The sequence below is a fragment of the Erinaceus europaeus genome, chromosome 18 (assembly GCF_950295315.1).
Source record: "Erinaceus europaeus chromosome 18, mEriEur2.1, whole genome shotgun sequence".
NCBI classification, from domain to species: domain Eukaryota; kingdom Metazoa; phylum Chordata; class Mammalia; order Eulipotyphla; family Erinaceidae; genus Erinaceus; species Erinaceus europaeus.
The window spans coordinates 15,421,079-15,445,753 of NC_080179.1; the positions used below are offsets into that span (position 1 = coordinate 15,421,079).

Below are 24,675 nucleotides of genomic sequence, written 5' to 3' on the forward strand. Positions count from 1 at the left end.
CCACCCCCACCCCCATGTCAAAGCTGGAATGGCCTCTCAGGTATCCCCAGAGCCAATTTCATGCTGGGTACCCAATAAATGAAGGGAAAAAGTCGGTTTCAGAAATTATCCTATTTGGGGATCTTCCTGGGGATCGTGCTAGAAAGGCAGAGGTGACCTATTTTCATGTGTGACTGATCAACACAGATACACTTCCGACTGAGAATTTTTTTTATTCTAAATATTTGTCCAAATAGTACCAGACAATTTGAAATCAATAAACTGTGTCGAGTGGTGAGGGCTGCGGCTGTTGAGAAATGAATAACCAGGTTGCCTGACTCTACCCAGAAAGAACAATCTGCGGTCTTAATCCTTTACATCAACTACAAACACCAGCCACGGTTACAACTGTTCAAAACTACTCTCTCAACTAGTTCAGACCAAGGGGGACTAAAGAGGTGAAATGTGGCCCCCCGCGGCCTGGGAGCGCGTTTCTAAGCTTGGCTGGAGAATTCTACAAATATACACATAAATACATTAAGACGAGGATAAATAATCAGGGAAACGAAATAACTCGCTTCAAATAATAAATACAGATCTACAGATCATTGAGTCCGATGCAATCCTTACGGGGATAGGAAGGAGGATATAAATTAAGGTCTCCGCCACTAAGCTAGACGCGGGCCGGCCGGCCGGCCGGGCACTCTGCGTGTTCTGGGCCCTCCATGGGGCACACCGCCGGTGGAGCTCAGACTTACCTTCGGGACCCCATTAACAGAGTCCCCCCATCCGCCGTCTATGGCACTGTCAGGTTTACAGGGGAGGATCGTGGCGGCTGATCTATAGCGAACCACCCGAAGGAAGGTGCGCCTTGGAGGGGAGGAGGCCCGGCCGGCCGCCTGCGCCTTGGCCGCTGTTCGCCCTGAGACCCGGGAAATAGCGACCCAGGCCGGAGCAGGGAGGGAGGGAGGGAGGTCGGTAAGCTGCCCCGCGGGCCCCGCCCGCCACCCCAGCCTTAGCCCAAAGCCCAAGAGGTAAGTGCACCGAGTCAGGGCCGGCGGCGGCTGCTACAGATGCGTCAGTTTGGGGGCCTCGGGCAGGCGTCCCTGAGAGGAGTGGTGGGCAGAGAGATCTGTGTAGGTGGGGTGCGGGTCGCAGGGTCCGTGGTGGTGGTTGCCGGGGATCTGGGCGGCGCAGCTGTAGTCCACGCTGGCCGAGGAAGGGTGCGAGAGGTGGCTCAGGTTGAAGACCGGCCCGGACGCGGGGGCCATGGAGTCGACGAAGTTGCCACCCACGTACACCGGGCTGCCCTGCAGGTTGGCGCTGGAGAAGCCGCCGCCGTTGCTGGCCATGGGGTGAGGCTCGAACTCGGGCGCGGCGTAGCGCTTCTGCTGCGGCAGGCAGCTGCTGAGCGGCGCCGTGTACGCGGCCAGCCCGTACATGTTGGGCTGAGACTTGGCGAAGGCGGGCGGCGAGGGCGCGTCGTAGGCCAGGCCGGGCACCGGCTGCAGCTGGCCGGGGTAGGCCACGTGGCCCGCGGCGCCTCCGAGCGGCGGGCTGCGCTCCGGAGACTGGCCGGCCGGCGAGTGCAGGATGCCTTTGGCCTTCTGGTCCTTCTTGTACTTCATGCGCCGGTTCTGGAACCAGATCTTGATCTGGCGCTCGGTGAGGTTCAGCAGGTTGGCCATCTCCACGCGGCGCGGCCGGCACAGGTAGCGGTTGAAGTGGAACTCCTTCTCCAGCTCCACCAGCTGCGCGCTCGTGTACGCCGTGCGCACCCGCTTGGACGCCGGGCCTGGCGGGCTCTTGTCCTCGCAGCTCTCTCCTAGGCGCAGAGAAAGAGAGAGAAGAAGAAAAGAAAGAAAAGCGACACTGAGAGGGCGACCCTGAGGCCGCAGAGAAGGCTTCCAGGCTTCCTCCTCTCCCTCCACCTCACCCTGCACCTTAATCCAGGCTGGAGTAGGGGGTGGGGAGATTGAGGGGTGAATCCAAGGAGGAGATCACGGGCCTCCCTGGGCCTACCTATCTACCAGTCGCACCTGAAACCCCCATATGCCTTCTGAGGTACGATTCACCCTGTCTCTTCTCCACCCCCCCCCACACCACCCACAGTCTAGTCCATCATCCCATCCCAAAGGCAGTGGAGTTGTTTAATGAGAGAACAGAAGCAGCTGAAGGCGGCCTCCCTCTTGTCAAAGAAAGGCCAGGCTTCTTGAACACTAGCCCCCCTCACCGCCGCCCCCCCCCCCCAGCCTCTGCTCCTGTGGTGGAGGCAGCCCCAGCATGCTTTGCTCAGGGGCTGCACCCTGGGTAAAGCACCTCAGCAAGTATGAGTGTGGAGAGCTCAGCGCCTCACTCCAGCCCTGGCACCCAAGAGTTCTGCACCCAGATGCAAGGAGGTTAATAAATGATAAAAATGTAAACCCCCCCCCCCAGCACCAGTAGAGCCCAGGCCTGGCTGGAAGCATTGTGAGTGTTGCTGTGCTAAAAGTAGCAGCCTCAGCACTGCCTTGCACCACCCCTGCCACCTCTCAGCTGCTTGTCCACTCCCTCCCTGGAAAGACAAATGGATTTCTCCTGGGAGAGAGGGGGGGTGCTAGGCCTGCAGCTAAGGAAGGAGGGGCAGGAGAAGGAGCTTAGAGGCTAGAAGACACTTTCTACCCAGCAGCAGCTGCCCTGGAGAGCAGCAAGCAGGCCAGAGACCTGATAACAAGCTAGCTACATCCCTAGCCTTAAACTAGCCCTGGTCCTGGAAGCAAGTTCATCTACCTGAAGATAAACTATATTACAGAACAAGGCCAGAAGTGCTCTGGAACAGAGCAGGTTGATCAGAGAGAAGCAGCAGGTCTCAGCTTCTGGTCCTGCACACCTCCTTCCACATAAACTGAGTGGACCTGCAGAAGATCTCAACTCTAGTGTCTCCATTTGCAGGAAGAGAAATCTAAAACTGCTTCTATTTCAGAACACACCCTCTCACCCCAGGCCACCACCACCCCAACCACTGTGAATTTATTGGAGGGGAGAGAACTGTGGGGCTAAGTCAGAGTCCTGTGGTTACGGCTTGCAGACTATAGTTGCAGTCAAGTGCATTATATTGTAATTTGTAAGTATAGGTAAGTAACTTATCATCTGTTTCCTTCTCTGTGAAGTGAAGATGCCTACCTCAAAGTTTTCTTTGGGAAATTTCATTAGATAGTGCTTATGAAGCACTTAGTGTGGTTCTAAACAGCACTTCACAGGTTTTACTTCCTATGTACTTAAGAGAGTGGGACTGGTCCGGGAGGTGGATAAAATGGGTAAAGCATTGTACTCTCAAGCATGAGGTCCCAAGTTCAATCCCCAGTGGCACATGTAGCAGAGTGATGTCTGGTTCTTTTTCCTTTCTCTCTCCTCCTATCATTCTTATGAATAAATAAATAAAATCTTGAGAGAGAGAGATTTCAGGGGCCAGATAGTGGTACACCTGGTTGAATACATATATTACCATGCACAAGAACCAGGACCCAAGCTCCTCCTACTCCCCACCTTTGAGGGAAAAGCTTCACAAGCAGAGAGGCAGTGCTGCAGATCTCTCTCCTCCCCCTCTCTATTTCTGTTTCTATCCAATAAATAAATGAAAATACTTAGAATAAGAGGGCAGGGGAAGATCGCATAATGGTTATGCAAACAGACTCATGCCCAGACTCCCAGGTTCAATCTCCCACACCACCATAAACAGCACTCTGATTAAAATACATATTTAGGAGGAGAGGGAGTCAGTAGTGCAGCGAGTTGAGCGCAGGTGGAGCAAAGTGCAAGGACTGGTGTAAGGATCCCAGGTTTGAGCCCAGGCTCCCCACCTGCAGGGGAGTCACTTCACAAGTGGTGAAGCAGGTCTGCAGGTGTCTATCTTTCTCTACTCCTCTCTGTGTTCCCCTCCTCTCTCCATTTCTCTCTGTCCTATCCAACAACAACATCAATAACAAGAATAATAACTACAACAATAAAACAACAAGGGCAACAAAAGGGAATAAATAAATAAAATTTAAAAAGATATATATTTAGGAGGAGAGAGGAGGGACTCCTATGTGTTAACCACATAGGCTCAAGGATCTTAATACCAGCTGCAAGTTTTGAAGAACTGTTGTGTGGAAAATGGAGCTGAGTTATAAGCAGCAGCCTAGGAAAGCAGATATTGAGGAAGAGTTGTCTAATAAGGCATATTAAATTTGTCTAATAATGGTACCAGTAGTCTGGAGAGAAAGTGAATGTCGTATCAAACTAAAAGCATGACTCAAATTAGGGACATGGAAAAGAAAAAAAAAGGACAATTTTGCATAAATACGGTTTTAACCATAAGGACAATTTTGCATAAATACGGTTTTAACCATAAGGCCTCCGAGGCTGCACTTCTAGCCCCAAAGGTCTTGGTTCTTAGGTTAACTAGGTGCTTGGGGTCACTCTAGTGAAAGTGGGGTCACTCTAGTGGAAGTAACCCAGAGGTGTCAAACTACCTGCGCTGGTACAGATGTTCTTCTGCTTGGAGTTCTGTCGTGACTCTTTCATCCAGGGGAAAATTTGCTTGCTGATGGTGGTTGAGGAGCCAGAAGCATTGGGCCCACCCTTGGCCTTCTTGGCTGGCACTCCACCTCCAGGATTGGAAGGTGAGGACGGGGGTAAAGTGGGTGGTGGAGGAGGAGGCTGTGGTGGCTGCTGCTCTGAGTTCAGACCGGGGGGCTGACTGCCACCACCCCCAGTCTGGCTGTTCCCATTACCAGGCCTCATGCAGCTGCCATTGAGTTCTGCTCCCTTATGGGTTGGGGTTCGAAGAGGTGTAGAATTCTGGATGGAGCAGGCAGAACCAGGGTAATCTGTGTCCAGGGCATTGGCAGCAGCAGGGGGTGGGTAAGGTTGATGAGGGTTGCTGTAGCCATAAGTGTCAGTGGCTTTGCCATAGCCATAGCCTCCAAAAAGTCCTGGGTTTTCATAGTAAGCAGCCTTCTGCATCGTGCAATCACGGAGCTCCAGGGTCTGCTGACCCTGCTCAAATAACATTGACCACCACTGTCTCCTTCACCACCCCCTCCAATGTCTGCAGGATCCTGAATGAGATGGGACAGTTCCAGGTTCCACGTGACCTGGAGAGAAGAAAAAAGGAGAAGCCCCAGAGGAATTGTCATTGGCAAGACCAGTCACCTAAAAGGACTGCTAGCCTGATCTTTGTTTCACACTCTCTTCACACTGGGAGAATCTAGGATTTCATGAAGTTCAGTTTATATGAACCCTTGGAAAAGTCAGAAGGATTAGCTTGTAAACATAAGAAAAGTCTCTCTTTGAATTGAGTTCCTCTTAGCTCTGTTACATCTAAGGGGAGGGACTCTTCCCCAACCCTCCCCTCATATAATCTTTCTTTAAGATTGTCAACTTAGCCTTTAAAATTCATGGGGAATTATTTATAGCATCATATCTTATAAAAGCTGATTCTTCAACTAGACTCTGAGCTCCTTTAAGGCAGGAACTATGTCCATATATATATATATATATATATATATATATATATATATATTTTTTTTTTTTTTTTTTTTTTTTTTTTTTTTTTTTACCAGAGCACTCTCAGCTCTGGCTTATGGTGGCATGAGGGATTGAACTTGGGACCTTGGAGCCTCAGGCATGAGAGCCTCTTTGCATTACCATTATGTAATCTATCCCTGCCCCTATGCATATATTTCTGGCATACAGCCCAGCACCCCACAAAGTGCAATACAATAAATGCTTGTTGGATGAATTAATGAATGGATATATGGGTGGGTGGATGGATGGATGGATGAGTAGATGATTTAATCAATAAACTAACCAGTCAATCATGGGGTCATCCCAGGCTCTTGACGAGCACACCCAGAACATCAGAACTCATAAAATATTACCTTCCCCACCTGGTTCCAAAATTACAGCATCCTTCATGGAGACCCAGATAAATCCACTTCCTGGTGACAGGTTGAAAATCAGTCCATTTAGTTCTGTGGGTCACACTGAACTACCTACTAGGAGATATAAACCAAATAGTTGACTTAAAACCCCCACGATTAATTCTGAAGTAAGAAAATGTTTCTTTTCTTTCAATTTCTCCCCATCTCTCTCTCTATTTATATCTCTATCTCTATCTCTCTCTACCAGAACACTGCTCAACTCTGGTTTATGGTGGTGTGGGGGACTGAACCTGGGATTTTGGAACCTCAGGCATGAGAATCTCTGCATAACCATTATGCTGTCTACCCCACCCTCAATTTATTTCTGTGCCTTTCACTTTGTCTCCCACTGATTTTTAAAGAGATATCACAGGATATCAGTGAAGGAAATTTGAAATGAATGAAATATGAGTGACTAGGGAACACTTTATACTGCAACACTATTGTTTCTATCCTGCATCTATTGTATAAATAGTTTTATTGATCTGTACTCTGGATCATTCATACTACCCTACCTCCCACTCTATGCACAACCAATTAGATAACTTCTCCTGGCATGAACCTGGAATTAGGAAGGAGGAAGAGGAGGAGAAGGAGGAGGAGAGGAAGAGGAAGAGGAAGAAGGAGGAGGAGGAGAAGGAGAAGAAAGAAGAAGGAGAAGGAGGAGAAGGAGAAGAAGAAGAGCGGCTTCCCTAAGAATAATTCTCTTTTGTATCCCCTGGTGCTTGATGGGGATTTCTCTTCTCACTCACCACCATCCTCCCCCTTCTTCTGAAAGTCTCCTAAGGAGTTAAAGTATAACTAATACCATTCAACCACTCTTGTCTGCTTGATAAAGAAAATACATAGGTCAGCTTCTTGGTCTGAATTTATCTTGTCTTTCAGGCAACTCCCCCCCCCCCAACTCCCTGGCTTCCATCATGGTCATGATGGGCTACATAGCCTAGAAAAGTTATCTGACTAATAGGTTTGACTACTGCTACCATAATCACTTTTCCATTCACAAATTTGCCTTCCACTCTCACCAAATAGTCTTACCCAGTTGGGGGGGGGGGGGGTCTCCATATTAGCTTTTGTTTTGGGTAGATTGTTGTTCATTTTGTTTTTTAAATATAGCAGATGGATATGAGTAAGTCATTGGTTTTGTTGGGATAGTGGAATACTGTGCCATTAAATTTTAGGAATTATTTCCATTGTTACTCTGAACTGCATGTAGTTAGGAAACTTATTCATGCTAGACTTAATCTTTCTTTCAATTGATACTTTAGGTATCATTCTCTGTTAAAATCATTGCATATCAAATGAAAACTTACTACCTCATCCTATAGTTATTATCTTTGTATGTCTGACCTTAGAACTTTATCAGCTACTCTGGGTTTGGTTAAACTTCTAGACTTTACTCCTCTAGATCCTCCTTCTAGTCTTAAACTCATAGCTTTCTGGGTGTCAGAAGGGCTACATAAGATACTCAGACCACCAAAACTCATGGCTACTCCTGTCATTCCTTTCACTACTGTGGAAGCAAAACATACCCCTCTTGCCTCCCAAGTTGACCAAGTTTATGTTGATAGGTGGATCAGTCACAATAAAATAGCTTCTTCACAGACCAGGTCTGTGAAACAGATGGTGCTGCGCACATTTGTCCCTGTGACATATTCCGAGCAAAAGCTCTGTGAACAAACCTCCAAAGTGCAGATATGAGCAGCTTTGTGGCCACCAGACTTTTCTCCTACCTCTGTTTTCATTGTCTTAAGGAATTTCAAGACTCACTCAGTGATGATCCCACCACCCCAGCGTCCATTTCCCTAGAAGCAAGGGAAGGTTTTGCTGCACCCCAAAATATAATGCCCCAAACCACCTATCCTAAAGTAGAATCTGAAAATAGTATTGCTAAGTTGGGGTATTTTTTTGGGTGGGGGGAGGTTGAGGGCTTATTTCTTTCCAGAAATCCCTGCTCCTTGTGAACTCTGCTTGAACCTAAAATGCAGGAATGGGTCGTAAATCACTTGGACAATGGCCAACTGTTCAGTGGGTCATCTTTTCCACCACCCCCCCTTCTTTTATTTTAAGGCTTTCTTTTCTCGCCCTTTGGTACCTTTGGTCATTTGGGACCTGGATCCAAATGCCTTGGGGGTAAAAACTAACTTGGGAGGGGGAGAGCAGCCTTCCAACTCCTCATCCGCCCTAGCCTCTGCTTCTCTCTTCCTCCACCCCCCAGTCTTCCACCCCTCCAGTATGGGGGACCCTCCGAGCTCAGCCTCCCCCAACCGCCTCTAACTCCATTCTCTCTTCCTCTTGAATTAGTGAGTTGTCAACTGCGGTCCAGTTAGTCCAACCCCCCCTTTTTTTCTCAGCCCTAGGAAGATGCCCAGCTCAGCTCAGAGATCCAGTCACTGGCCCAGAATACACGCCAAATGGTCCCCAGGCAGAAGGAAGGCGGCCTCTGGCAGACTGGCACCCGCTTCCCAGGCCCAACTCTGATGCTTGCTCAGTGCACTTAATTCTGCCCGGGCGGGATCAATAGCCAATATGATACCAAATAAATAAAAGGCGCTCACAGCGACCAGAGGACGGGGTTATTAAGCAGCTGGAGCTCTCACGGTGCATATCAATGCACCTGTCATTGTGGTTTGTAACAAAATTTATGACTGCGGCGGCAGTAAACGCTTCAGTAAGGAATGAAAAGAAAAACACTTCCCAAGGCCCGGCACTTTTCACAAGTGGAAAGAGAGCTCCGCGTAGGAGGAAGCGCAGCAAAAGAATTCCCTACTCCGCACTTTCCCTGGCCCTCGCCCCGCGCCCCGCGAGCAGGGGGATTATATAAAGTGGCCTGAGCGGGCCCTTTCTGCAGCTCTGCTGGGCCGCACCACAGGGACTGGACCGCACAGCTTCGCCGCCCAGGACTGAAGATCTGCCGCCCACGGAGGCCTGGGGACGCCGGGGAGCTTGCCAGATGCACAGAGGCCTGCCAGGAGCTCGCCGGCTCGTTCGCCGCCTGCTGTGGTCCAGGGAAGGCGGAGGGGCTTGGAGAGGGAGGGGGCCACAATGGCCAGGCTGTGACTAGCCCGGCTATCATGGGCGGGTAGAGTTAGACTGAGCAAGTGGAAAGAGAAAGCGATGGGGGTGCTGGTTGATTCTGCTACTCTGAGATTTACTAAGCTTTTCCCTGGAAGCCTTGGAAGCCCACAGATCTCTTTCTGGTGGACATGACTTTTGGCCCTAGGGTCCTCGTTAACTTACTGGAGCTGAGAGGAGACACTTCTTTCCTTCTTAGCTTTTCTCCTTCTGGAAAAGAAAGAAAGAAAGAAAGAGAGAAAGGAAGGAAGGAAGGAAGGAAGGAAGGAAGGAAGGAAAAAAGAAAGAAAGAAAGAAAGAACACTCCTTCTAGGGTTGATCTGAGTGGAGATATAGTTACTGTAGAACTGAGGCAGCTTTTCTGCCCAAGTTCTCGGGATTTTTCAGCCTGAGCCTCTTCTGCCTTATGGGGAGCCCTGAATGTATGTACCTTCTAAATAGCCCAGATAATGCAGACTACACCCTGCATTTAAGGCACTGGGCTCACACCATTACAGCCCCATAAATTTAAAGGCTGATGATGGCTTATCGTGTAACCCACAGCAGTTCACACTGAGGTGATCCACTTCAAAGCTGCCCTTTGTTTTACGTCTTGATGTATGAAGCCTGCGATGGCTACCTGGAGTTGCAGAACAGATGGAAATGCAGTGGAAATTAGTATTATTGTGTTATTTTAAAAGCATTCCACTCACCACAACTGTGTGTGCATGTGTGTATATATATATTTTTTTCTCTCTCAAATTTTGTCTCTAACTTTTTTTTGTTTTTGTAGGCCCTCCAGGTTCTTTTTGTTGAGGCAGATCTGGAACAAATCAAAAAACTCAGTGGCAGCCTATTCTTTCTTACAAACACTTACATGTTGAGAGAGGCTTTGCCCTCTTGAATAGTGTCATAGTCAATATGACTACTGCATATGGTCCTTGAAGCCATTCTGGGTGCCTTCTCCCTAACTGAAAGAATGCTTGGTAAGCTCCTGGGGGTGAGGGAGTAACTTTCAACACCAAGATCCTTGACTGGCTGAAGGGAGAGTGGCTAAGAAAGAGTCTGACCCTGGAATAGGAAATAGAACAAGTGAGTCAGAAATGCGTGGAGACTAGTTGTTCTCCTGCTCCAATCAAACTCTAAAAATGTGCTAGGTACCCCAGTGCCTGAAGCCACTGCCACACATACTTAGGAACAGAAGAGAGGCAGTGTGTGGACTTGGGATGACACTTAGAGACATAAAGGAAAGTGTGAATATAGATGGGCAATGGTTACCTCATGGAGTCCCAGAGAAAAAGGAGCTCAGTGCATTTTTCCAGCTTGTACATTACATTCTATTCTGGGTGATTTCCTTGAGTTTACTTTATTCCAGTAAATACCCACCTTGTTGCTGACCTGGACAGTCCATATCTGTGTCAGAGTAAGGTTGCAAACTACTTAAGAAATAGGCAAAGCTTTTCCACCCCAACCCCCAAACAGACCAAGTACCCACTACCTCCTGTTCTCAGTAGCTGCCTTGTCAGGTGAAAGGAGAGACACAATTGCCCACCCCCACCCCTTGCATCTACCCTTCGCAATTTGTCGACTCAGTAGTTTGCAAACACTAAACTGCACTGGGAAAGCCCCACACAAAGCATTCCGGACCCTTCTAAAGACTAGAGCACACAGCCATAAGCCTTTGAAGTGACCTTTGGCTTACGCGGCAATAACTCACCCCTTAATGAACACCCAACGGAAGCACCTCAGAGAGATCCTGGCCCGGTAGGGCTCCTATCATCGCTCCCTGGCTTCAGCTTCCCAGCCGGCCCAAACCCTGGGGCTGCTCTGGTGGGCCTGCCCCAGGGCTGCTCGCTGGAGCCACATAGTTCCAGGGAACAGCACCCGCGAGAATCCCCAAGCCGTTTTATAAGATATATCCACGTGGGTGGACGTCAACTTTTACTGCTTGAATTTTTTTTTCCTTGCTAATTAAAAAAAAAAAATTCTTTGAAGCAGAAGCTTTCCTTGAGAAGAAGGGCTAAGCTGAATGGGCATCCAGGGCCAGGATCTCCCAGAAACTTGTAGCTAGACTTTCCTTCCCCAGCCTCTTAGGAACTGGGTAAATTTGCACCTGGCTGTTCTGGGGTGCTCCTTGATCTCTGCATTCTGGGTGCAGAAGGCTTGGGAAGGGGAAGAACCCAGAAGCTCAACGTGGCTGGGGTTGGCTGCCCAAAGCCCTGAAAGCCTTCTGTGCACTCCTTCTCCAGCCCACCCACCTTCCAGCAGTGGGCCTAGCTTCTTCCTCTTGCTTGCCAGAATCACCTCGGGCCACCAGCTGAAGCCCCATCCAGTCCATAGCCAGAAACTGGACAGAGAAGGAACCCCATCTAGAAGCTCTCAGTGAAGGGCTGGTCCCCAACAGATCCTATACCCCACTCCCCAACAGGTCCCAGGGAAAAAGTCCATAGGTTAGGGAGCCTTGGTAGGGATTATTGAAATTTTCAGGGAAGTTATAAGTGAGTGCTCCATGGGGCCAAATGAAAAGCTGCTCGCAGTAATTGGATTCAGCTGACTAAGTTGGCAGGCGTGCAGCTCCAAGGCAGCCAGCGAAGAAGAAAAATGTCCAGTGACTTTAAGTTCTGATGGAGCCAAGCGAAGGCGATTGACAAAACAACTTTAATACTCTCCTTTGATGGCAAAGTCCCCTGGAAGCCTTGCTCTCTCGGACCCAATTCCAACCTAGACTAAGGGAGGGCTCCCCGCTTTCTGGATCTCTTCCCCAAAAGGCCCAGTCCAGCCCAGCCCTATGGTGTCCCCAAGAGCTTGGAGCCGCTGGCTCCATGTAGCCTACTACTTTCGGGCTTCAGTCCTCCCAAGACCAGAGACATCAGAGATGAGCTGTCCTGTTCTCCAGCTGAGAGCCATGGGATGCAGCAAACAAAAGGATGGATGGGATGAGAGAGCTAAAATTTAATTTAGCTTTCTATCCAGATTATTTGGGGAAAAGGATCCAGAAGCCCTAAATCTTCTCCTTGCCACTGCCACAGTCAAATCTCCAAATTGGGGGAAAAATACAAAAGTGTCTCCCAAACTCTTCTGGGTAGCTTGAAGGTTCTCTTGAATTTGGGGCAAAGAGCTCAAGTAACAGTTTAGGAGAAAAAAAAATTAAGCCAACAGCAAGAGATAAAGGCATGTGTTAGTGGAGAGAGCTCCCTAAACAATGCAGGGAGCCGGCTGGTCACAGAGTTTATTTTAAATGCATATAAATCAACCTGCCTGCACCCAGCCCAGCAGTCCAAGCCACAGAATTAATATGATGCTCCATCTTACTTTGGCAGTGACAGTGTAAAAAAAGTTTCTTTTTATTTATTTTATTTCCCAGCCAGTTCTCAGGACTACACATTTTATCTTACCCCCCCCCCCAATACACACACACTCCCTCCAGTCCCCTATCCCCTCATCGGATCCTTTCCTCAAACTGCCAACTCCCCTCCTCCCCAGATCACCGGTGCCCCTCCAAGTCTGGCAAGGTAGTGTGTCCTCCTAACCTTTTGGGCAGGCAGGGAGCATCCCCACAAAGCTCGCCTCCGTTACGATTAATCACCATCACAGTCCTCGATGTATATGTGGAAGTGTATCTAGGTCTACGAGGGCTGCCTCACCAATTGGCAATAATCAAGATCACAGATTACACAAAATAAATCATATTTAGCATCCCGCTCAGGGCAGCAAGCAGCCTCATACCCAAAGATTTTCATTTTTGTCATGCAATTGCTTACCTGGATTCTAATTTATCATAAACCTGGTGTCCTCAGCCTCAGTGTGGGCGCCAGTGGGGGGCAGAGCTAGACTTCCCCCTTTGTCTGCAGACAACACTGTCCCAACCCTGGTCTTGCGCGCTGGCAGACGCGACCATATACCCGAGCACACAATTCCCGGTAGAACGGAACCAGGCTGAGGTTCAACTACCAATAAACGCAGGAGGAACTAGTCCGTAGTCCCAGAGCTGGCTTCGCCTGCGCTGCGCGCCCGTCGGTCCACCCGCCCGCCTGTCCTGCCGGCTCCCAGGCCCAGAGCTGCGGCCACCCGCGCCCCCACCCACTCCTGGGTTCCTGCCCAGCCCTCCCAGGCCCCCCCAGAGCTGGGGGTTTGTTTTGCTTTCGGAAGGTGGCCCTTTCTGGATTTGGAGAGCCCCGGAAAGCCCCTCATAGTCGGGAAATACAGAGGCTGCCTTCAAATGCGAACATATTTGTTCACGTGACCCCGAGGGAAGATTGTACTGATTGAGGCTGAAACTTTCACGCCATCCAGCCCCGGAGCGCAGCCAGGCCTGGGGGCTGGGAGGAGGGGCGGGAAAGCCGGGGGTCCCGGGCCCCTTCTGCTGGGCAGGCTGGGGTGGGTGCAGGGCGAGAGGAAACCCCGGATCTCGCAGCCTGAGCCTTTGGCAGCCTGGGCCTGGCCGCTCGAGGTGGGGAAAGGGTCTCTCAGTCCTCCCCTCACGACCTCTGACCTCGGCCAGGCCAGCCTGGTACCAGCCTGGCCTGAGATTTGGAGGTTTTAGAGGCCACCTCTCTTAAAGGCATCTCCGGAAGCGACTGAGGAGCAGCTGAAGACCAGGGTTCCCCCAGCTTTCTGGCTGGACCCAGGAGCCCCGCAAAGATTTCTTGCACCCCATCTAAAGCCGCAAGACGCCCCCTAGGTGGCCTGGCTAGCCAGCCTCCCCTTGCTGTCGCCGGCACTATGGCGTTATGTTGTGGCACTACTCAGGCCCGGCGCTACGGTGGGAGTTCCCCTCCTCCCAGCCCAAGAAACCCTATCGTCGTCACCGCCACCACCACCGCTGCTGGGTCCTGGGCTCATCCAGCAAACGAACTCAGTGACCGCAGCCACCCCGCGAGCCGAGCCCAAGCCCAAGCCGGGAAAGGCACCGGAGCAGCGGCTGGGCCGGGGAGAACTCCCTCCTCGGCGTCCAGCGCGCGCAGTCCAGATGCCCAGTGGCCTGGGGTGGCCTCGGGGTGGCCTCGGGGTGGTCTGGGGTGGTCTGGGCGCTGAAAGCTGCGCGTCCGGACCCGAGAGTCTCCAGTCAGTGCTCGCCGGGAGGGTTTCGCAGGCCCTGCGACCTCGGGCCCTGGCTCCCCGCTTCCTGCGCGCTTCCAAGAAGGCGATGGCAGGGCTAGGGTGTGGGGCGATGCAGCATTGGCCCGGACCAAGCTGTGTGTGTGTGTGTGTGTGTGTGTGTGTGTGTGTGTGTGTGTGTGTGTCAGGGGACTCAAGGAAACTTGCATTTCACAACTCTTAGATCAAGATAGGTTCCAGTAACACTCAGCGTTTGGGCAAAATCTACTGAAATGATTCTGCATGGGGAAAAGGTTGGATAAGCTAAGTTCAGGCCCAGAGCCAACAGTGGCTCTCCAGCTCTTGGCGTTTAGGGAGCTCCTGCAGGTCCTTACGCAGCCCTACCAGGCTTGCAACCTGGAATCCCGCACCACCAGAGGACAGGGTGTCCCCCACACCCCTCAGTTCTCGCTGCTTGAAGCGTCAGCCAGCACGAAGCAGCTGCTGTTCCTGGTTTGCACCGGGTCGGGCAGGCAGCAGACCTTGTGCCTGGACCCGCCAAGCCATAGAAAAGGGAGCACAAGTCCGCGCTTCTCCACTCCAGAAACCGGGAGGTAGTCACAGGACAGGACAGGTAACACAGGGGCAAGCCCCCAGGCCTGTCAACAAACCCCTCCTTCCCTTCACCTGCCCAGCCTGGGATGGAGAACCACGGGGGGGGGGGGGCTCTTGGAACTGGACTGTGGGAACCCCCCCATCCATCCCGCCCCAGGGCCCCGCCCCCTAGCCTCCTGCCAGGGACCAAGAAACCTGCCTGCAGCAAGTGTTAATCTCTACAAGGGGGTGGGGGGCAGCTTTGCGGGAATTTGTCTCTAGGAAAGGATCTAAGCCTTCTTCAATCGGAGCATATGTTCATAGAGCAATAAACCGGAAAGATTTACAGTCCTCGACCGGCCCCCAACAGCCTCGCACCCTTTCAGGAATTACTTACGATGATTTATCACACCAACCCGGGTAATTGTCACACTGATAAAATAGCCCAGGCCGGTGCCCGCCAAGCCCAGGCCTTCGGAGGCTGTTGGCTGCCTGGTTGCCAGCAGGGCTGGAAAAGCTTTTTGTGGGTCACTCTCTGGGCCTACCAAAGGGATGCTGGGGTTGTTTGGGGTGGGTGGGGTTGGGGTTGAGTAGGAAGGTAGCCAATTCTCATTGAGAAAAAACGCAGGCAGCTCAGAGAAAGCGCCAGAATCAGCGGCGGAGTCACTTGCAAGGCACATAAACATTTGTCATCTTTGAATAATTGAATTAATGTGTTATTGTTTGAATGTATAATTCATAACGGGGAAACTTTGTCTCTGTCTTGACGGGGGAAATACACACACGAAAGAGGAGGAGGAGGAGAAGAAGGAGAAGGAGAAGGAGAATTGATCAAGAAAATCCCCAAAGCAACCACCATACACTGGCAGCCCCAGCTCCAAGAAATACTCCTCAGACCTGAGAAGGAAATAAAACCTCCTCAGCATCCAGGCCAGAGGTGGGAGCTGCTGCCTCAGCCTGGATCACTGGCGAGCTAGAGGTGGGGTGAGGTGGCTGAAGGCAAAGTGGTTTGTGAGACAACTAATCCTCTTATGAGTGTAGGAGTGGGAAAGAAAGACTGAGGTGGAAGAGCACAGGAGAGAAAATCTCTGCAAGCACCCAGCCCTCTCACACAGCCAGACTCCATCCCCTAAGGCTGTCCCTTCCTCCCTTCCTTTGGGGAACAGACACTTCTTTCCCTGTTCTTCATTTGACATCTTATTCCAAAGCTGAATATCTACCTATCTACTTATAGATAGATTGATTGATTGATTTTGAAAAAAGAAAGAGAGAAAGAGGGAAAGAAAGAAAGAAAGAAAGAAAGAGAAAAAGGAGAGGCTACTCACTGGGTGACAGAAGAAGCACTATAGCTCGGTTGGGGTGGGGAGGGTGGGGAGTAGGAGAAGCCACTCGAAAATCATTATCTGTTGGTTAAAACCTGCCTGGGGTAAAATTTCAACTCGATTTTATAGCCTTCTATTATGACGCAAAGAAAAATTTACGACCCTCGCTTGAAAAGAGGGCCGGGGCCTTTTCTCACCGGTTTAAGAATAGACAGCAGATGCTGTGACAGCGACCATTGTTCCCTGGTAGACACAGGCGACCGGGCCATCTCGGCCCCGCGTGCACCAGGCGAGTCCCCCAGCCGGGAGAGTGGCTTTTTTTTTTTTTTTAACTCCTGTTGTCTCCGAGCATTCCGCTCGTTCTCTCCCCTCTTACACCCTGACATTCTCTCTTTCTCTCTCTCTCTCTCTCTTACATACACTCGGCCGCTCTCCGTAATTTTTCGTAAGTGCAAAGCTTCTCTGAATCAAAGGTCACCATCCAAGCCACTAACAACTCCAGCCGGCGCGCGGTTCCAAATCAGGAAGCCCGGGGAACTATTTGTCAGCAAACCTGACAGCTAAGTTCATTAAGGATTGAAATCCGGAGAAATAAAAGTCGCCAAAATATTTACCTGCCGGCCGCGCTCCCGCGCCCGCCGCCGCCGCCGCCGCCCGGGGGGGCTGGGGTGCCGGGTCGGGGGGCGTCGCGGGCCCCCCTCGGCGGGCGATATTCTTGGGATCCCTGCACTTTCCAAGTCGGAGAGAGCCCTTTGCGTGGCAGATTAATGACGGCTCCGTGTTTCTTAAGGGACGTGCTGAATTAATTATTTCGCCAATCACGTGGTCGGGACCTGTAGAAATCTATTCTTATCATCTTCCTCGCACTTTGAAAATTCTCCGGGTTATGAAAGGCCCTCCCCCCGGCCGCCGGCGAGCCCCGGCCGCCCAGCCCGGCGCGGGGGGCAGGGAGGGCTCCCCAACATGGCGGGAAGCGCCGGCTGCCTGGCGAGGGCCGCGGGGACTGGGCTGTGCGGGGCGGGCAGGCGGCGGGCTCGGCTCGCCGCGCTATTGATGTGTCGGTGGGCGCGGGTGGAGCCTCTCGCCGCCGGGCGGGCCGAGCACGCTCCTGACAGCCGGCTGCACACCCAAACTTCTGCCTGCGCGCTTATCCAGACACATGTCCGCGCGTCCGAGGCGAGCCCTTCCATATATTAAGGACACATGTCCGATTTTATGCATTCTGCCCATTTCCTGTCTCCGGCATGTCCCCCCCTCCTGTCCTCCGGTCCCCCCCCCCCGCCCCCAATCTATTTAGGGACTCTGTTCTTAGCCCCCCTCCTTCTTCGAGACAAGGACCAGACGTGAAAAGGCCCTGGCGATAAAAATAGCGCACGCCACTTGCAATATGTGTGTGTGTGTGTGTGTGTGTGTGTGTGTGTAGTGGGGAGTGTTTGTCTGCAAAGCAAAGGGGTGCTAGGGGGTGGGGGCGCAGGTGCCAAACGCCCCAGTGGGGTTGGTCACCCCTAGAAAAGTGGGAGCCTGAGATTGGAGACCTGAAGGGGTCAGGTTGGGGTAGCCAATAATTAGTCCCCACTTTGGCCCAGAGCCCAGTGCCAAATAATCTCTCCCAGAGTTGGAGGAGGGGGCGGTGTCCCACCTACCGCACCACAAAGAGACTGGCAGACTAGTGTGACTGAGTTAACCCTGGGCACACACAGATCCACCCTGGTGGAAGGTACTTGGTTATCTTCAAAAGATAATAGTCACTGCCCTGCAAGCTAAAACTAACCCCAGGCTTTCCCTTCAAAAAACACACCGACCACAGCAGGGCTGTACATGTATGGGTGGTGGCGGTCATAAGAGTATTGCTAAGTCTAACAGTTTAACCTTTCCACACCAGGTACACTGCAGAAAATAATGCAAACATTTGTTCATATGAAATCATGGAATCGTAGCTAATAGAAGACTCAGTGAAGATTGCTTCTGAGGAGGCACCAAGCAGGAGGGAGATTTCACTACACCTTTTATTACATCAAGTATGTCAAATATAGATCAATGAATTACATCAAAACTACAGGCAACAATTAGTATAAATAATACTTTAATCAATGGCAGCAGAACATTGGTCAATTCTATTAAAAAAAAGCATCCAGACACAAGAGGGCTGACTGACAATGTCATCTCCCAGCAAAAGGTCGCAATGGACAATGTGAGATGGGAGTCTTGAGGTGCCAGGTCCTCAAGCAAACATTTCACACACACCCCCACCTCACCCCAGTCAAGACCCCCACACAGCTTTTTAAAAAAGAAAGACACCCAAACAAACACTTCTGGCTTATATGTGGGTTGAACAAACTTGAAACAAATCAAGGCAAATGGAAACTGGGCCATTCTACATGGAGCTTCCCCCAGAGCTCCTTCCCAGATGGAAACTCACTTCCTCCCCTGCCCTAGGTGGCTTAGGTGTGTGTGTGTGGCGGGGGGGGGGGGGGGGGGGGGGGGGGTGGGGGTGGTGGGGGGTGTATTACTACTACCCTGGCCCACTCCAGTGGGTCCAAATGGACTCTAGGGTCTGAGTGGGACCTCAGCAACACAGGCTGCCCTCTGAACAAACAGGGCTTCATTAACATTTCAAAAGATAACCCCTGGAAGCTGAGAAGGAGAGCTGAGACCTATAAACAAAGAATGGGTTTCTCTGATAAAGTTACTTTCTAAAGTTGTGAGGTTAAGTTTGGGAGGATCTGTGGGTTTACTTCATGAAAACATGCCTCTTCTCTTTCTTCTGGGGGGGGGGCAGTGAAAAAAGGTATTTAAGCAGTTTGGGCATTTGGTTTGAAGCTAGGGTAAGTAAACTAAATTCCTGGGAAGGAGGAAAATGTATATAATAATCTCTGTAATATCTCTGTGCACTGAATGTTGTGAAAATATATCTATTTTTTTTGCCTCCCATCCAAAGATAAAGTTCTATGTATTTCCAGATTGAAGTTCTAGAGAAGAGTCTTAGCAGCTTGCTGAGGAAGAGAGTGTCTCTTTTCAATGCTGTGTCCAAAGACTTCTCTCCATGTTAGAGAAGGGAAAAAAAAAAGGGGGGGGTAGTCAGAGTCCAAAAGGTTAAGGGTTTAGAGGTCAGTCCTCCTGGCTGAAATACAGCTAATCGAATAGAAAATTTGTCCTCTGGATGAACCTGATTCTGTAATTTAGCCGAACTTCAGTAAAATACCTTTTCAGCTTCTCAACGTGAGGGCATCAGAAAAAAGACGTCTTGACTATGTATGAACTCTGTGCTTTTTGTCATAGAAACAATGATGTGAATAATGCAGGAATATCCATCTTTAATATCCCGACATGGAGATATTCAAGTATTGCCATGTGCAAGTCTGAGAGCCAGGCTCACCCCAAGGAGGAACAAAGAGCTGTCCCCAGGGTCTAATACAAAAGACCACGGCTTGGAAGACACTTTAGAGAAGTGGAATTTCAGCCTAAGGAGTCCAGTGAATACCTGCCCTCAGCTCTCAGGAGACGCTGAACCAAAGAACATGCCTGCAAAGTCTGCCTCCTTCATTTAAATATAGTATGTTAAAATGACCTAGCAAACCTTTTCAAGTGTTCTGAATCATTAAAAAAAAAATAACCCAAATATCTCCCTTCAAACACACTCCTTTTGCCTGAGACCCCCCCCACACACACACACACCCCATGGTCACTTTTCAGTAGCTACAACTTGGGGTTTCTTTCTGGAGCCTGAGGCATTGATTGAGGCTTAAACTTCTGAAGTCTTGTCATTTAAGCATATGAACTCTGGTCATTACCTTTGACTTTTTCCCCCTGATCCTTAAGGGTCAACATTTGAGAAAAATGAGCTTTGAGCCCATCCCAGAGTGGTTGTTTTTAAACCTCTATTCTCAAGGCAAGGGAGAAGGCCTCAAAGTTTTGATACATTTATGCTTTCTGCTTCTAATTGATAGGCTCATTTCAGCTTCTTAGACTTGTTTTAAAAATAAAAAAAAACTTCAAGAAAAATCTCTAATATCAACTTTTATGGACTTACAGATTTTATTAGTGTTCTTTTTCTTTCTTTCTTTTTTTTTTTTTAAGCAAGACGTCCCCAGTTTCATAGGACACACTCCCTCTCCTATATAAGCCATCCACCCACTCCTGTAAAATAATGCTATGTAGGATAGTTGGAGCATTTGGGTTCCAGTTGGGACAGAAAATTCAGTCATTATCTAATGACCCAGAACATAGAGGTTTTGTTTTCTTTTCCAGAAGGAAAATGTTGGACCATTTGTTTCTTTCTCTCCACCAGCCCCCCCACCTTTCCTTTAATCACCCAGAACTGGTTGTGAGCACTGTGCTGGATAAGCACATATGGAAATATATTTTCAAGAATCCAACTTTGAGTGGGCCCTTTGCTTCCCTCTGGAAGGGTTAAGGGCCCCCTACACACATTTCCAGGGAGTGGGGAAGGGGTGGAGTTCAAAATGTACATTACAGCCAGAAGTAAGTTCATACAATTCTAATTCTGCTCCCCCAAAACTCTACACCTTTCACCATCTTAGGATTTTTTGCCATTCAGATGTCAGTTATTTCTGCATCCCCATTCCCTAACAAAATAAATATTTAAGCAAATATAATCTAAACATAAAAAACCCGTTTCCATTTCTTATGTTCATTTCTTTGGACATAGGGCCACTGGGAGCAACATATTTTTTTCACACCAAAAGAAATTATATAGACAACACAGAAAGTTCAGAAATCCTGGCCCAGCTCTCTTGCTTCCTCTGAAAGCACCGAACACTGGGGTGGCCAACCTTCTGCCTCAACTCCTCCACATAGTTAAACCACAAAGATCCCTGGAGGGGTGGGGTGGGGTGGGGGAGAGTGTTCTGATTCCCAGGGATAAAGCATCTAACCTTAATTTGTAAATTCAGAATTCAACAGTGGAGATTTTCATGAGTTTAATGACTCACCAAGGTTTATATTCTCAGTAGCTCCTGCCACAGCATAATATACTTAGAGAAGCCCTCCCCTCTCCCGCCCCTAGCCCAGCTCCTAGGGGGGAGGATGCTAACCTAGTCCGAGGTCGGCCTGAGTGTCCCAAGTCCACCCCACAGTACCTTAGAGCCCAGCGAGGTGACAGCAGGCACCGGCCTGCCCTCACAGCTTCTGCTCAGCCAGGAGGGAGCGCAGGGAGGGGTGGGCCCAGGATCCCCACTTCTATAAGGTCGTCAGGTCTGTGTGGTGGTCCTTGGCCAGAGGCTGCAAATGCTGGCCTAGGGCGGCTGAGGAGGAGCAGGAGGAGGAGGAGGTGGAGGAGGAAGTTGAGGAATTGGAGGAGGACCTGCCCTTGGTGTTGGGCAGCTTATGGTCTTTTTTCCACTTCATCCTCCGGTTCTGGAACCAGATCTTGATCTGGCGCTCGGACAGACACAGGGTGTGAGCAATCTCAATCCGACGGCGCCGAGTCAGATACCTGTTAAAATGAAATTCCTTTTCCAGTTCCAGGACTTGCTGCCGGGTGTAGGCTGTCCGGGACCGCTTGGGCTCCCCGCCGGTGTAGTTGGGGTTCACTGCGGAGACAAAACCCAGAGTGCAGTCAGGTCTGCGCCAGCCGCTGGGTAGGCCCCTGGCCACCCGCACTCACTTCCTGGCGCCCACCCCTCGCTCCCGCCCTCTCTCGGGGCGCTCCCGCTCACTCCCACCCACTCCTGGCACCCACCCACTCCTGCAGGCCCGCCAGCGGGGATCCCCAAAGGTGTCTCTCCAGCCCACCTTGGGCTCCGCGTTTCCCGAGCATTTTGGAAACCCCCTCTCCTCCGCCTTCCCTCCGCTCCGAAAATGAAGTCCTCCCCCCACCCCACCCCCATCCCCACCCCCTTTTTCACCCTCAGCCGGGCAGCCTGCCACATGGTCCCGGCCTGCTCCCTGGGCTATAAAAATTTATGTAGAGAGTAATTGTGGGGCCCACAGAAGCCCCCACTGGTTCCCAGCCCTCTCCCAGCCCTTCTGAGAGGCGCAGGCCCTGATTGGGGTGGGGGCGGGAGGTCACCAAGACCTCGCCTTACCCGAATTCACGTGCACCTTCTTCATCCAGGGGTACACCACTGCCGGCTGCTTGAGCGCTGTGCCGGGGGCCGGCGGCTTCGGGCCGCCTGGCTGGCTGCAGGCCCGGGCTCCGGGCAGGGGTGCAGGCGGGGGCGCCGGGGGTGCCGGGCACGGCTCTCCCGGGCCGTAGTGGCCACCTGGGCCGCTGGGCTCCTGCGCGTGACCCCTCGTGGGCAGCACCGAGCCGGGCCCAGGGCCGCCTCCGAAGGAGTGCTCCCCGAAGTCCGGCCTTGTGTAGAGCCCTGGGGGCTGAAAGTCGGCCCCCTGCCCGCCGCCGCCGCCGCCGCCGCCGCCGTAGAAGTCGGTGCCTTGCTCGCCTAGGTAGCCGCCCTGCAAATACTCCTCGCACGGAGGGAACTTGGGGTCCACATACTTGGAGTTCACCATATACGAACTCATGGCCATTAATTTCAGAAGGTAGAAAATACTAATTTTTCTCGTGTTGTCTTTTTTTCTCCTTCCATAGGGCCCTCCTACTTGCTGTCAACTGAATAAAGTTGGGAGGCCATGTGACCAGGCCAGCCAATCGCGAGGGGGCGAGTTTATCACAGGGCTGGTGAGCATCTCATAATTTTTACAAATTTAACTAAATAACAAACGTGTGAGCCAGGGAATCGCCAGGGCCCATATGAGACCCCCACCAGATGTTTCCCCCGAAGTTCTCGTCCTCAGCACCCTCACTCCCTGCCCGTGATTACAGCTTTTGTCTGCCACTGACTTTGCTAACCTCTGACACCATGTCCCCCTCAACCCCACCTGAAAGTAGCCCCCGAAGCTGTTAAGGAAGCAGAGAGGATGAATCCTCACGTCCACGGGAACATCTTCCAAAGGCTTCTGGGACAGGTAGTCTCTGAGCTGGACTGCAAACCGGGGCAAGCAGGTCTCCCGCCGGCTCAGCCCGCGGGAACAGTCTCTGCCATACAAAGGCAGAGTCCCGGCTTTGTCTTCATCAGGGTCACCCAAAAGTGACCAGAATCTGGCTGACTTGAAACAAATTAGGCAATGAATAACCACCAAGCTTTCTACGGGTGCCCAAGTCTCTGTTTCTTGCCAAAGTCGGGCCTTGCTGGGATGGTAAGAACTCCCCACTGCCCAACCCAGGCAGCTGAGGGGTGGTCCAGGAAAGTGGTAAGGGCACCCCCCCATCCACCCAGACAGACCCCACAGAACCCTGCTACCCCTCTTCCTGTATGAATTACAAACACTGGTTACCACCCTAATCAGGCACCTTTGTACCTCATGCTCTTCCAGGGCAGATCTGGGGCTGGGGGCTGGATGTCCTCTCACCTCAGCTCCGGGTCCCCCCCAAACCCAGTCCCTTTGTCCTGCATTCATGCAACCATTTAGGCTTTTTGTTTTGTTTGCAGTATCCACAGAAACTTCTGTGTAGAAGTGAGGGGATTCTGAAGGGAATGGCTACTCCTTATCACCAGGCTCTGTGGATCCTCCTGGAGTCCAAGGTAATAAAGCAGAAAGAGGTGCTGACCGCTGGCTCCCACTGCACATTCTGGCTATTTCGGAGAAACGTGAAGTTTTTGCATCGACCATATATTCCCCTAGAATCGAATCTGTGACTATGAGGAGACCACACAAATTCGGTTCTACAGGGTATATATAGACAACGTTACAGCCTGGGGTGGGGTGTACACCCAGAGCATGTTTATAAGCCCCTGCCGTGCTGGGTCTCTTCCTCCGATGAGGTGCCCGGCCTGAAACAGCCAGCAGCCACCCACGCTTTCAGATGGTGCAGGTGGGCTGAAGGACTTGATGGCGATTTCCCCATCCTGTACCAGAGCCGATGTTAAGAAGCAGCAGAGCAGCCAGGCCAGTATTCTTAAGAAAAGAAAAGAAGAGGGGGAGAAATTCATCCATTCCAGAAAATGGTAGGTTTATGACTCCACCTCTGAATCTGAACACCCCCCCCCCATCAAGTGGTATTTTTTCAAAAAGGAGTAAATGCCTTCAAAGACAGAAAAAGACAAAAAGAAGAAGCAGCAAGTAGGGAATATTCTCCATTCATCTTTTTCCCCACTGCAGGGCCAAGTCAGGTTGGCTGACAAAGCTAGTTCTTCAGAAAGTCGCACATTTACCTTCCTGGGTCCTGAGCCTGCGGGCCTCTCTCGTCTCTGTCCCTGGCCCCGACACGGCTGCAGACCTCAGGGAGACAGGCTGCTCCAAGACACCTAACCATTCTGGGCTGGGCTGGGCTGGGCTGGGCTGGGCTGGCAAGCTAGTGGTGAAGGGGCAGGGCAAGGGGTCATTCGGAATCATTTACAAACATATCACAAAGTTTCATCATTTTCACTTTGCAGACAGCAGCACACTAGAGTACAAAAGTTCACAGGTTGCATACGCCCCAGTTCCTAGATCTGTCTTTCTGGGGCTTACCACTCAGTTGAAAGCATCCAGGACACAGCTGTGCTCAAGGACCTACTGGATTTCAGGAGTAGAGGGATGCTCAGGTTGAAATGGGGAGTTTGGATCCCTGGCCATGAGCTAGGGGTGTTTATACTGTTTTTGGTTTTGATTTCCCCCTTAAACAAAAACAAACAAAAAAATTAGTTTTAAGTTCCAGCCTGACCTGATTGGGTAGAACAGTAAAGAGTTCCAGCCTTATACCCGCCCCCCAACCTGGCAAAGTTGGCTGCCAGCTTTGC

At 51.0% G+C, this 24,675-nt stretch overlaps 2 protein-coding genes across 5 annotated transcripts; both read right to left on the minus strand.

The window, feature by feature from the left end:
- Positions 1-9: 9 nt before the first annotated feature.
- HOXD3 (homeobox D3) lies at positions 10-21,138 on the minus strand. 4 transcript variants are annotated; one of them, XM_060177676.1, is made up of 3 exons: positions 21,031-21,138; positions 4,473-5,096; positions 10-1,804 (listed from the first exon to the last, which is right to left on the minus strand). In XM_060177676.1, the coding sequence occupies exons 2-3, from the start codon at positions 5,011-5,013 to the stop codon at positions 1,047-1,049; spliced, it is 1,299 nt and encodes a 432-aa protein (XP_060033659.1). In that variant the 5' UTR covers positions 5,014-5,096; positions 21,031-21,138; the 3' UTR covers positions 10-1,046. The 4 variants fall into 4 exon arrangements, with proteins under 4 accessions (XP_060033659.1, XP_060033658.1, XP_060033660.1 ...); XM_060177675.1 differs by lacking the exon at positions 21,031-21,138 and adding an exon at positions 16,546-16,834; XM_060177677.1 differs by lacking the exon at positions 21,031-21,138 and adding an exon at positions 12,740-14,714.
- On the minus strand, positions 17,920-23,646 carry HOXD4 (homeobox D4). The gene is made up of 2 exons (XM_007524689.3): positions 21,979-23,646; positions 17,920-21,483 (listed from the first exon to the last, which is right to left on the minus strand). Exons 1-2 carry the CDS (start codon positions 22,421-22,423, stop codon positions 21,131-21,133), a joined length of 798 nt encoding a protein of 265 aa, XP_007524751.1. The 5' UTR covers positions 22,424-23,646; the 3' UTR covers positions 17,920-21,130.
- Between the last annotated feature and the right edge of the window lie 1,029 nt (positions 23,647-24,675).

Bases quoted from the DNA above. Each gene is read 5' to 3' on its own strand.
- HOXD3 (XM_060177676.1), bottom strand. From the start codon at position 5,013: ATGTTATTTGAGCAGGGTCAGCAGACCCTGGAGCTCCGTGATTGCACG. The intron at 1,805-4,472 runs GTAGTTTGACAC...CTCTGCGCCTAG, and splicing joins GAACATCTGTACCAGCGCAG to GAGAGAGCTGCGAGGACAAG.
- HOXD4 (XM_007524689.3), bottom strand. From the start codon at position 22,423: ATGGCCATGAGTTCGTATATGGTGAACTCCAAGTATGTGGACCCCAAG. The intron at 21,484-21,978 runs GTAAGGCGAGGT...TTGTCTCCGCAG, and splicing joins GAAGGTGCACGTGAATTCGG to TGAACCCCAACTACACCGGC.